The sequence below is a fragment of the Carassius auratus genome, linkage group LG44F (genome assembly GCF_003368295.1).
Source record: "Carassius auratus strain Wakin linkage group LG44F, ASM336829v1, whole genome shotgun sequence".
NCBI lineage: Eukaryota > Metazoa > Chordata > Actinopteri > Cypriniformes > Cyprinidae > Carassius > Carassius auratus.
Window position 1 is genome coordinate 3,916,902 of NC_039298.1, and position 13,226 is coordinate 3,930,127.

Genomic DNA, 13,226 nt, shown 5'->3' on the forward strand with positions numbered 1-13,226 from the left:
CCTCGGCTGTGAACCGCTCCTGGCGTGCGCCTGGTAAATACGCCATAATAATAGCAATCCATAATGGAACTTGCGCACCGGCTTTTAAAGGGAATGTTGGATGACGCTCTGATTGGTTTATTTCACGTTACGCCCAAACCACACCTATGAATAATGAAGCTACTTCAGACCCACCCATTTTAGATTTGCGCCGGGCGCAAGAGCCATTTATCCCGCCGGGAAAATAGCAACAGCGCCGAGACCCGCCCACAAAGTTACTTGCGCTTCGCGCTTTGACACTTGCGTTTCAGATCGTTTAAATAGGGCCCTTAATCTGTCAATAAATTAAACCCTATGCCAGATTACAAAAACAGCTGATCAGTGATGGGGCGTCCCGTTTGTAAGGTCACATGTGTGATGCAGTTTCTCTAGACTGGCCCGTCTGTTACTGTGCTATAGTTGAACAGACGTCTGTCTCAAGCTGAACACGGGCAGGATGAGACACTGAGAGCTGTGTTTCAGACGCGATGCACTCTGTGTTTGTGCCAGCTCCCTCAACATACGCTGGTGACACACTATCACTGTTTACTGTGAATAATAGGATAAAAACTCAGATTTAAACACTTTAAAATCTACCGTATGTTAGAGGAAACCTGCCTCTTTCAAAAGCCTACACTCACACACCATAACTATGATATGTAAGATTAAAATAAAGCGTTTATAATACACGGGTGCCATGACACATATTCGGATGTGGGGAAAGATAATGAATTCAGCAGGAAAAGACCAGGGTCAGTTTTAACAGAAAAAAATGTTAATTGCAAATCTCTTTACTCTGCACATGATCAGTTAAGATCTTTCTCTGCCTGAAATTCATTCTGGAGGTGTACAGTATTTACTTTGAATTAGATCTTGAAATTAGTTTTAATTCTGTTTCTCTCTAGGTTATTAGCTGGTATTCACATACAGGGTAATACTTTATAATAACTCTACGCTATTGATCGTTAGTTAAGCATATAACTCATCATTTATAAAGCATTGTCCCTACATTAATAGACATTAGTAAGCTGTTTATAAATACAGCTATAAATGCTTTTTCTTGATATATAAGCATATCTATGATGTGCTTAATAACTGTATTTTCATACTTTATTAATGAACAATTTATCATTTCAAAAGTATGTATAACATTATTATTTTTATATCAGATTGCAGAGGCTTAGTTTAGTTATGTTTTCTGGAGGTGTACATTCATTTTTATTTTCTATGACATTGCAGTGGTTTATTTTCCATTACAAATCATTATTGTTATTATTATTATTAGATCTTGAAATAAATAATTATATGTTTTGTGTCACTCTGTGTCATGTTGTTTCCTTTTGCTCTTTAGAAGATAACTGAGCGTCTAAATCTCCTTTGTAAAGGCTTTACGAGACATAAATAGTCCTCACTTGAGATGAGCTCACAGAAACAGTACTAAATGTTTTATAACTTACTGAATTAATCATGACTTACACTAGGAATACATATTAATAAAGCATTGTTTAAACTATAACTATGTCTAAATAATACGATTTAAATAGTTTATTAATCATTTACTAACACTTCCTAAATGGTCTTATGAACCCCTGACAATATAATATAATATCTTTAATTTATATAGTGCCTTTCCCAAGCTCAAGGACACTGAACAAGGTACACCAAAGCAACAAATATTGATTAAAAAGAAACAATTTAACTGACAACTCCTAAATAGCTACTTTGTAAATAATATAACTATTATTTAGAAATTATAAATTGCTCATTAATAAAGTATGAAAATACACCTGTTAAGCACATTATAAATATGCTTATATATCATGAACAAAGCATAGCTCTATTTATAAACTGCTTACTAATGTCTAATAATTTAGGGTCAATGCTTTATAAATGAGTAATTAATTATTTACTAACCTAAAGATCCATAGTGTGCAGTTATTATAAAGTAGTATACCGTATGTTTTTGATTCATTGAAAAGTTTCTGTGGTATAGTGTTGTGTAAGGAAACAGAAAATTATTTTTAAGCCTCAATTTGTAAGAACAATCAAACCATATTTGTTTATGGTGTATGGCACCATATGGCAAGATTTGCAGAAATGTTAATCCATGCATTTATGACCTCAAGGTTTGATTATTGTAATGCTTTATTGGGTGGTTGTTCTGCACGCTTGGTAAACAAACTACAGCTAGTCCAAAATGCAGCAGCAAGAGTTCTTACTAGAACCAGGAAGCATGACTATATTAGCCCGGTCCTGTCAACACTGCACTGGCTCCCTATCAAACATCGTATAGATTTTAAAATATTGCTTATTACTTATAAAGCCCTGAATGATTTAGCACCTCAGTATTTGAATGAGCTCCTTTTACATTATACTCCTCTACGTCCGCTACGTTCTCAAAACTCAGGCAATTTGATAATACCTAGAATATCAAAATCAACTGCGGGCGGCAGATCCTTTTCCTATTTGGCGCCTAAACTCTGGAATAACCGACCTAACATTGTTCGGGAGGCAGACACACTCTTGCAGTTTAAATCTAGATTAAAGACCCATCTCTTTAACCTGGCATACACATAACATAACTTCATCTACAGCGATATCATTGACTTGATTGCAAATTAAAACAGACACTATTTCAACTGAACAGAGATGACATAACTGAATTCAATGATGAACTGCCTTTAACTATCATTTTGCATTATTGAGACACTGTTTTCCAAATGAATGTTGTTCAGTGCTTTGGCGCAATGTATTTTGTTTAAAGCACTATATAAATAAAGGTGATTGATAACATACTAATATGCTTTTAATATCTAAATCCGTTAAAGGATTTTTAGGCTGCATTAATTAGGTAAACCGGAACCAGAAACACTTCACATAACACCCGATGTATTTGCTACATCATTAGAAGAATGGCATCTATGCTAATATTAGTCTGTTTCTCTCTTGTTCCGAGGTCACCGTGGCCACGAGATCCAGTCTGTATCCAGATCAGAGGATCACTGCAGTCACCCGGATCCAGTACGTATCCAGACCAGATGGTGGATCAGCACCTAGAAAGGACCTCTACTGCCCTGAAAGACAGCGGAGACCAGGACAACTAGAGCCCCAGATACAGATCCCCTGTAAAGACCTTGTCTCAGAGGAGCACCAGGACAAGACCACAGGAAACAGATGATTCTTCTGCACAATCTGACTTTGCTGCAGCCTGGAATTGAACTACTGGTTTCATCTGGTCAGAGGAGAACTGACCCCCCAACTGAGCCTGGTTTCTCCCAAGCTTTTTCAGTTAGAGTCAGTTAATTGTCATCATCCAACTAAAGGGTCAAGTCAAGTCAAGTCACCTTTATTTATATAGCATTTTAAACAAAATACATTGCGTCAAAGCACTGAACAACATTCATTAGGAAAACAGTGTTTCAATAATGCAAAATGATAGTTAAAGGCAGTTCATCATTGAATTCAGTGATGTCATCTCTCTTCAGTTGAAATAGTGTCTGTTTTTATTTGCAATCAAGTCAACGATATCGCTGTAGATGAAGTGACCCCAACTAAGCAAGCAAAGAGACTTTCATAATTGTGTTTCTTAACATACTTCAGTTTTAAAACAGCACTGTAATGTCAAAATTAAGCATTTGATTTTAAAGTACATTTTAAATAATTTTAAATTATTTAATCTTTACAAATGTCGTTGTGTTAAAGTAGACTTATTTTGATGTGCTGATAAGGAAGCATGTGTAAATTACCAGATTGTCATTAGTTTGCATGTTTTTTTATGCATGATTTTGCATTCTAATATTTTAAATGTCCGAAAATCAACGTAATCATAACAAATTTATAATTGCATTATTAAACGAATTAACAAGTTGTGGGAACAATGTTCTGATAACCACTGTGCAATAACTTTTTCGCAGGCAAACACTACACACAGATTCTTCAGAAAACAGATTAATCTAGTATGCTTAATATGTTTGTTGAATACTGTCATCAAAAAGCCAATATAAACAAATATATTTAACCAGCTGTAGTATTGAAGACAGTGTGAAGCTTTGGCTTGAAGGAGAAGGAGAGAGGCTGAAAGATGATTAAATGTCTTGTCAAGGTGAACCCAAAAAAGGCAGCAAGCGCAGTGTGACTCTAGGCATCTCACAAAGCAAGGAAAAGCGTGGGCTGTCTTTGCTGAATTACCCAGAATACCACACTGAGACAGCTTACACAACAACCCCATGTTGCTGGGAATCAGCACATTTATGCATGCCTTGCTCTTCTCCAAGCCACAGCATTATGGTATAGTTTTAACAGTTTTACATTTTTTATCAGCACTTTTCTCATACTTACATTACCTCTTCACTCAATTTCCATTAAAAGCTAATTTTGTCTGAAAATGCATATCAGAAATAAATAATATAAAATAATAAAAACGGAAATAAAATGCATGTTTCTAAAGCATCCTGTCATTTGCATATTCCATTTCTATACCAAAGCAAAGCACATGATTCGTAGCTGATGTTACGGGAGGAAAAGCTTAGCTATGCCAGTTTGGGCCACATACACTATTATTGCTATTTGTTAGATATCTGAATTGATGTGTATTTTTCAGGATAATTATTAATAATTACTGGCCAGTATTAATACTTTAATATTCTAGATTAAAGCTTTACTTAACAATGATGAGCATCCCTACAGCAATTGGTTTTCAATACTGTGTTCATAATGTTTGTCTTTGGCAGAACAGGTGTGTATCAGGGCATCTTCAGTGTGTGTGTGTGTGTGTGTGTGTGGCATAAATGTAAACAGCTTCTAATGCTGTACAAAACAGAATGTGTTATATTTTGAGTTTAATGCCTCAACAGGCATCCCACCCCATAACAAGCATTTATGATCTCTGAATATCACTAAAGTGATTGTTGGAGTTGTAAATACCAAAATCACTGCCTCAAAATAAAACATTTTAATGGATTGAAAAATAAAATAATAATAATAATAATAATAATAATAATTCTGTCATCATTTACTCACTCTCAATCTGTTGTAGACATTTATGACCTTTTTTTGTATTATTATTCCGCTGAACATTAAATAAGATATTTATAAGAATTTGCCTACAAGAGCAAACCATGAAAATCTGTCCTCATTATGAACTGAATGGCTGTGGGCGAGGGGGCGGATATTTCACGCATGAGGGCGGGGCTGTGGGCGAGGGGGCGGATATTTCACGCATGAGGGCGGGGCTGTGGGCGAGGGGCGGATATTTCACGCATGAGGGCGGGACTGTGGGCGAGGGGGCGGATATTTCACGCATGAGGGCGGGGCTGTGGGCGAGGGGGCGGATATTTCACGCATGAGGGCGGGGCTGTGGGCGAGGGGGCGGATATTTCACGCATGAGGGCGGGGCTGTGGGCGAGGGGGCGGATATTTCACGCATGAGGGCGGGGTTGTGGACCTGGGGGAGGAGTTCAGTCTTCAGAAATATAGATTCATGGCATTATTGTGATAGTTATGTTTTCGGGTGATCATATTGTACTTTACAAAAATGAGGGCACTGGCCTTAGGCGGCAGTATAGGGTGGTATAAAGAACCACCCAATAGCATAAAGAATGTCAACAGGAAAAAATATAAATAAAAAGTATACAAAATAAATAAAACTGGCAATTTAGCTATTTATAAAGGTCTGAAAAGGGTATGTGACTGGTGGGGGCCCTATCTATACTTCATATGAGTATAAAACCCACTGATCAGACTGATCTGTTTCTAATTTCACGTGAGGAAAGCAATGGTTTCCTACTAATCTGGTTAACATCAGTGTAAAAGAGTATGGTCATTGTGTGAAAGTATGTCTGAAATGTTTACTGCATATGTCATTCTGTTCCAGATAATGTTTAAAAACAGTGGGTAAATACTTAAATGTAAGATCTTATTTTTTTTATTTTTTTTTATGAATGTTCCGGTAGTAAAGCACAACAATTTCACTATTAAACGTTTTCCCTTCATATTGCATTTTATTATTAAAAATAACAATATCTCTTAAAGATGGTAGCTAGAATCAAATATACATACATTAAGGGGTAATAAAAGTAAAACATACTACTGATTGGAATGCATATGATTGCATAACAAGAATTGTTTAAATAGTATGCAGTATTCACTATATACTGCTTAGTATGCAGCAAGAATCACGCCATTTTGAACACAGCCAGTGTCTATGTCTGAGCATGCGTGCATGGTGACAAACCCACGAGACTCCACCTTCCAGTAACAAGAGATGATTTATCACGAGCACACTGGCGACAGAGGCACAGAAATCAGCCGATGCTTTCACAAAGCCATTGCATCTGATGTGAAAGTGTATTATACTGCGCAAAGCGATTAGAATACAGGTCCACGCGTGGGAGAACACGAGAGGGAAGACTGCGCTCAGTTTGCTGGTGGGAAGCAGCACAAATGAAGCGATGGAGACGGATGAACTGGTGCATGTCATAAATGCGTGATTGCATGGACGCTTTTCCGTCGAATTCAAACGGGTTTGTGCGACGAATCTATGCAATGTGATAATTGTTCCTGATAAGGACCAAGCGAGTAGTCCAGAGAGCCAAATGCAAGTCTCTTAGAGGGCAAACTGGAATTGGAGATGGAAGAAACGCATTTCACAGCCCTCTTTTGGAGGCCTCGATCACACTAACTTCTGTCTGAACTGCTGTCTTCAGCACCACGGACAGCGACCATGAACAGATTACGCCGGAAAGCATGTGTGGCTCTTCTGTTGTTCACGTTGTTCATTTTTGGTACTATGATGGGCCTACGAACCCTCAAACCCACTGATGGCTTCTCGGATCTAGCTCCAGGAATGGAGCTGATGCCTTTGATTGGAGAGCGAATGGACCAGGGACCCGATCAAGTAGTTGATTCAGCAGGTCAAAAAGGTGCTGGGGGCGGTGACACCAAGATTGTGTTTTCCAATTCTGGTCCTGACCACAGCATATTCTATGACATTCACATCTTCTATTATTTATGGTATGGCTCGCCACAGATGGACGGTAGTTATATACACTGGGACCATGTACTAGTACCACACTGGGATCCCAAAATAGCTGCCAGTCACCCAAATGGACGACACAATCCTCCAGATGACATTGCGTCCAGTTATTACCCTGAACTGGGACCCTACAGCTCCAGAGATCCAGATGTTATTGAATCCCACATGGCACAAATCGAAGCGGCAGCTGCAGGTTTTATATATTTACTTTTATGATTCTTTGGCTATTATAGTACAATGTAGATGGTCTTTCATCATTAAAAAATAAATAAATAAATAAATAGAGATGAAATGTTGCTTGTAGAGCAATGTGTTTCTACTTGTGATGCCAGGTGTGGTGGTCCTGTCCTGGTACCCTCCTGGTGTGGCAGACGAACACGGCAAACCCACTGAGGATGTAGTGCCAGCTGTAATGGATGCTGCCCACAGACACAGTATCAAGGTGAGAACTGGTGAGAGATCCATAAAGCTTATCTGCTTACACAAACACTTGGATTATAGAGGGTTTGTTTTTCTGATGTATTAGTTTTAAACACTGTCAGAAAATGTGCACCTTTAGGGGTAAGGCTGCTTTAAATTTTGCTGAAATGCTGTAAATGTCAGTCAGTCCATTGTGTTACAAAATGTCCATTAAACTCAGGGCACTTTCAAAGATGGGTTTGTCAGGGACGAGTTAACTGTAAACTGAGCTGCTCTGAAAGCATAGTATTACAAGCTGCCTGTGTGTAAACTATACAGCTATGTTTTTAACTAAATATCTACTTCTTTAGCTATTTACCTACTTCTTTAGATTGCTTTCTTTTATTTGATAATTGCAATTTTATTTTAAAGGATATATTGCTATTTCATCGTGAAGCCTCCTTTGTTTGTTTTAATGTTACACGCTTATCATGAATTCCCAGCCCCCTGCAGTTCCCTCTCAGTCCCCCAGGTTACGAACCCCCGCCTTAGAGTACTACCCTTAAGGGAATCTTTTAAAAACCTTTAGATACAAAGATGTCCCTTTAAGATGCCCCAGTGAAAAATTGCTGTACCCCTAAATATTCCCTTTTTTCTGTGATTGAAGGTATACCTGAGCTCATATTTATGTGGTTGTCATTTCATGATAATTTATTGACCCTAACCTGACACATTTAAGTAAGTTTATGTTGATCTACAGCTGTTCATCTTGAACGGTTAAAGTGAAAGGAAAACATAACTTCCACACCAGGTCTGTGCTTATTAAAAGAACAAATATATATTGGCTATGTTGTAAGACTTCATATAAAGACCTCTGTTATGTATCACAGTATTCACATTACATCACCCATATGGTGTGTAAATTGTCATGAAATAAGCCTGATATTATATCTTATTTTGTGTCTTCTTATAAAGGAAGTAAATATGATTTTACATATGATCATTCTTTGTAGGATCCCATTTAAAAATTCAACAAGATTTTACTAGTAGTTACTAAAATAATAGATACGCACTGTCGCCACTAAACATGGTTTTCAGTTTCGTTGCAACAGCTGAATGGTTCGTGCTTTTGTAGATGAGCCACTGATTGTAATTTCTGGAGCTTGTCTATGTCTGTGTTCACCATTTATCTGATGAGTTGTTACTGGGCCTTTCTGTCCATCATGTTTTGTAATCCCAGAATCCCCTGGTGTCTAGAGAAGCCAGTCAGAAACACAATCCCAGAGATTATTGTCATGTTGTTGTCAGTGTATGAGTTGTGTTTTCTTCCCTTGTGTCATAGAATGGTTTAATTTTAGCCGTAACATTGGGACTATTCATTTTTAAACAGCTTCATCAGTACAGTATGTCCTTTATCTGTAAATTTGCAGAACGTCATGCTGTTTCCCAAAGACCTCGACCTGCTCAACTTCTCTGTTTTGGGTATATTCGTGGTATTCGTTTGGAAACAGAAAGCAATAACAGTTATTTGTGCTCATTCATGAGTGCTCCCAGTGGCTGCTTGAACAGTGAATGAATGAAGAGTATCTCTTCACTGGATGTGCTTTGTTCTGGGCTTTATGTTGGACAATAATGGTGACATTTCTCACTATTTCTCTTAACGTGTTATGTTGAAAGCATAACTTGAACATTGAACTTGAAAGCAGGTTAATCTCACTTGCGTTGTAACAAAAGATTGAGAAATCGCCCCACTTCTGTCTTTTCGAGGCTGAGCTGAAGTTGTTGTCTCATCCCGGCTGAGATCTCAGAAAGGTTGTCCAGACGGTGTATTTGTATGATCGAATCGAATGTGTTGTGAACCTCTGAACCCTGAGGCACTCCGATGCTCAGCTGATGTGACTTACACCTTCCCTTCCAGAAAACCTTAAAGAAACTGTCCATGTCATATTTGGGATGAATTAGTACTTTAGTCTTTTTGAATTTTTCTAAACATCTTTAAAACTTTCCAACCACCAAAGCACTACATTTTCCCTTGATTAGAAATGTTATTCTCATAAGCATTTCATGTTTATTTATTTTGTAAACAGATATTTTGTGCTTGGCTGTTAGATGGCAGTGCAATAGAGATCTCAAAAGGGAACTGACGCCTCTGATTTGCAAAAATCTGTCAAAGCAAATTCACAATTCAACAGAACATGTTCAGGCCACCATCATTTTGTCGTATGAGAGTGACACCTTTGTGGGTTTTAACAAGAAACATGGGCGGAGGCTTTTTCTGTCTATCCTCTTTTTCTACATCGAGTCAGTAACTGACTACAGCGGCGGTCAGTCCTCAAGAGACAGAGGGCAACCTCCTTCTCAAAACACTGGTGTAGAGCAGATGTCCATGTCCAAACCGACCACGATAGACAGAGCTGCGTCACTAAATGAGTATTCAACATGACATGTCTGTGTCTTGAGCTACCATGTTTCTGGGACTTTGAGAAAGTCCTCTGTCAGCAACCTCACAAAGCAGAATAGAGCTAAATGATCAGGATCTCTGATACATGGGGAATCTTTCGCCTCCAGTGCATTGTGAACTTATGAACGTTTGTAGAAAGACATAGGATAACACTTTAGTTTAGGAGCCAATTCTCACTGTTAACTCTTATAAAACACATATTAATGCCTTATTCTGCATGACCATATGTTAGATCCCTTAATCCTACTCCATACTTAAACTAAACAACTACCTTACTAACTGTTAATAAGCATAATTAATAAGTCTTAGTTAATAGAACTGGACCTTCAAATAAAGTGTGACCCAAAAAAAGGCAGTATTAATCAAAGTGAACTCTTTATAGTTGTGAAATGTCAATTTAGTGAAGTACACCTGTGATTTTGTACACTTCATACCTTCATCTACTGAAAATCATTAACACACCAGCACTAAATCTCCCATGCAGCATTTATTTGATCAGATGACACCTGTTTTGATATTTTTGCATTTAATACAATGGCATCTACACATTTTTTTGCGTCTTACTTTACTTAGTATTACTGTTTAGTATCATTTGTGTGCTCTCTGCTATATCATCAAGATGTGTATCAGTTTATTGCAGGTATACAGACAGATGTGTTTGAATGAGACATGATTTAGAAACTTCTAGAAATGGTCTTACTTCGTTACCTTCGACTCTTTTCAGGTTGCGTTTCACCTGCAGCCCTACAAAGGCCGGACAGAGCTCAGTGTGCACGACAACATCAGATACATCATTGACAAGTACGTTACCCCTCCTCAGGACCTCCATACCTCACGCCGAACCAGAACTAAAGATCACTTCGCTAACCTGAAAGTCTAGCGCTTCTCCATGCTGATGAGCTGGCTTGCTTTGAACTCAGGAGTTAGGGTGAACTTCAATCCTAACAGAAAATAAATGTCTGTCTTTTCTTCCATGAATCAGTCATGAAACCGAACGTATAACATGAGCTGATGATATTGTGTCTCACTCAGGTTCAAGAGAACAACGGTTGCAGTGTGTAACTCTATAACACTATAAGATGCAGATTCAGTTTGTTTAGCAAATATATTAAAGTCATTTGTCCTTGAATTGTTCTCTAGCAGCAGGAATGCTTTGGAAAGAAAGACAGGTAAAGCCGAGCTAAGTAAGTGTAGGTTTACATGATCGGAGTGTCAGGTAATACAGTCATCTGCACAAAGAACAAACACATAATATTTCAGAAAGCACAGAACGATGAACAACACTGTTATAAACTCTCTTATATTTTGGTTGTAGTTAGCTTAAAGGGAAAGTTCACCCACAAATTTAAATTCTGTCATGAATGAATCACCCTCATGTCGTTCCAAACCCATTATACATTTATTCATCTTGGGAACAGAAATTAAGATATTTCTGATGAAATCCAAGAGCTTTCTGACCCTCCACAGACAGCAAGGTAACACCCAAAGTAAAGGCACAGAAAGGTTTTATATAATATATTATATTTTACTTCCCGTAACTCTTTACCACAAGATACATTTCATTAATATAATGCATTATGTATCATGAACTAACAATTAACTTATTTTTTTTTAATGTAAAGTAGGTTAATGTTAACTTCTAATTATTTTACAATGCTGTAAAAATGTTGCATTCTTAGTTCACAATATCTTATTACTAAGCAATATAATTGTCACTTAATATTGTTTTATGTAAAAGTTATGATTCGTAAAAAGAATGCAGAATATATAGATATATAAATAGATAATTTAAATATATATGTACTATAATATTATAATAGAGCTGTGTTCTTCTAAACGGAGTGCAGTATAAATAACACATCCCTGTGTTCACAGATACGGGACACACGGAGCTTTCTACAGGTTCAGGTCCAGCGCTGGGAAGATCCTTCCGCTCTTTTATGTGTACGACTCGTATCTCACCGCTCCGGAGACCTGGGCTGAGCTGCTGACCGTCAGAGGATCTCACAGTCTCCGAGGAACGCCTTACGATGGCATCTTCATCGCCCTCATCGTGGAGGAGCGTCACAAGCAGGACATCCTGGCCGGGGGCTTCGACGGCATGTACACCTACTTCGCTTCGAATGGCTTCTCCTTCGGGTCGTCTCACCAGAACTGGAAGGCGATCAAAGCATTTTGCGACAAGAACAACTTGCTGTTTGTGCCCAGCGCCGGACCTGGTTATGTGGACACCGCCGTCCGGCCGTGGAACAACCACAACACACGCAACCGGGTGAACGGACGATATTACGAGACCTCTTTGCAGGCGGTGATGTCCGTAAGGCCTGATATCATCACAGTGACGTCGTTTAATGAGTGGCACGAAGGAACTCAGATTGAGAGGGCCGTGCCTAAGAAGACTGTGGCCCGTCTGTATTTGGACTACAAGCCCCATCAGCCGGACCACTATCTGGAGCTCACCAGGAAGTGGGCAGAACATTTCAGGAAGGAGAAAGAGCAGTGGCTAATGTGAGCGGACCTCGTAACGTCGTACCATTGTTGAGTTTTTATGTTATTGTTGTTATGAGTGTTACCGATTACTGTCTTTCAATTTATGCATACATTTTAAGGGCAACTGATTAGCCAGGACGAGACACCTTCTTGCTCTTTCACTCAACAATTGATAAACAACTGATTTACTGTCAGTTTTCTTGCAGACAGATTTCTTTCAAGAATCTTCATAAGGTAAAAAAAGAAAAAAAAAACAATGATTGAGATCTGTCTAAAAATGAAAGTTGTGATTTGCTGAAAATTATGGTGCCCATAAGGTGACTTCGGTTCAGTTTACTTAGTTTTGTCGTAGCCACGAAATAAAAACTTGTGGGAACGTGATAATATGTCGTGGCCACGAGATAATTTTGTCGAGGTAACGACATCCTTATGTCTTGGCCTCGAGATGTTATGTTGAGGAAATGACATGATTTTCTCTTGGTTACGAGTTTAATGTGTAAACAAACCTGCGTGACCATAGATTAGCAGAGATGGATTCATTAATATTTTATTTTGAATTAAGTAATTATTATATTAACCATATGCTCTGGCTACCGGGCTGTATTACATGCCATGGTCAGCATTCAAATGAAGTTTATCATAAATAAATATTACATAAATATTACCTGATAAGTCTTTCCCCCGTAATATGTGTACATTATTATTATTAGCCTATTATTATTGGTTATATTTTTATTTCATTTGTATTATATATATATTTTTTGCTTCAATCTTGATCTCTTTATTTAACATTCTGAATACTTTTGTAAATAATAGCGTACTGTA

At 38.0% G+C, this 13,226-nt stretch overlaps 1 protein-coding gene across 1 annotated transcript; it reads left to right on the forward strand.

The window, feature by feature from the left end:
- Positions 1-6,245: 6,245 nt before the first annotated feature.
- On the forward strand, positions 6,246-12,653 carry LOC113068347 (glycoprotein endo-alpha-1,2-mannosidase-like protein). The gene is made up of 4 exons (XM_026241070.1): positions 6,246-7,244; positions 7,384-7,493; positions 10,636-10,712; positions 11,787-12,653. The coding sequence occupies exons 1-4, from the start codon at positions 6,740-6,742 to the stop codon at positions 12,421-12,423; spliced, it is 1,329 nt and encodes a 442-aa protein (XP_026096855.1). The 5' UTR covers positions 6,246-6,739; the 3' UTR covers positions 12,424-12,653.
- The last annotated feature ends 573 nt before the right edge of the window (positions 12,654-13,226 follow it).

Coding starts and splice junctions, on each gene's coding strand:
- LOC113068347 (XM_026241070.1), top strand. CDS start 6,740: ATGAACAGATTACGCCGGAAAGCATGTGTGGCTCTTCTGTTGTTCACG. Junction 7,245..7,383: donor AATCGAAGCGGCAGCTGCAG/GTTTTATATATT, acceptor TTGTGATGCCAG/GTGTGGTGGTCCTGTCCTGG. Junction 7,494..10,635: donor CCCACAGACACAGTATCAAG/GTGAGAACTGGT, acceptor GACTCTTTTCAG/GTTGCGTTTCACCTGCAGCC.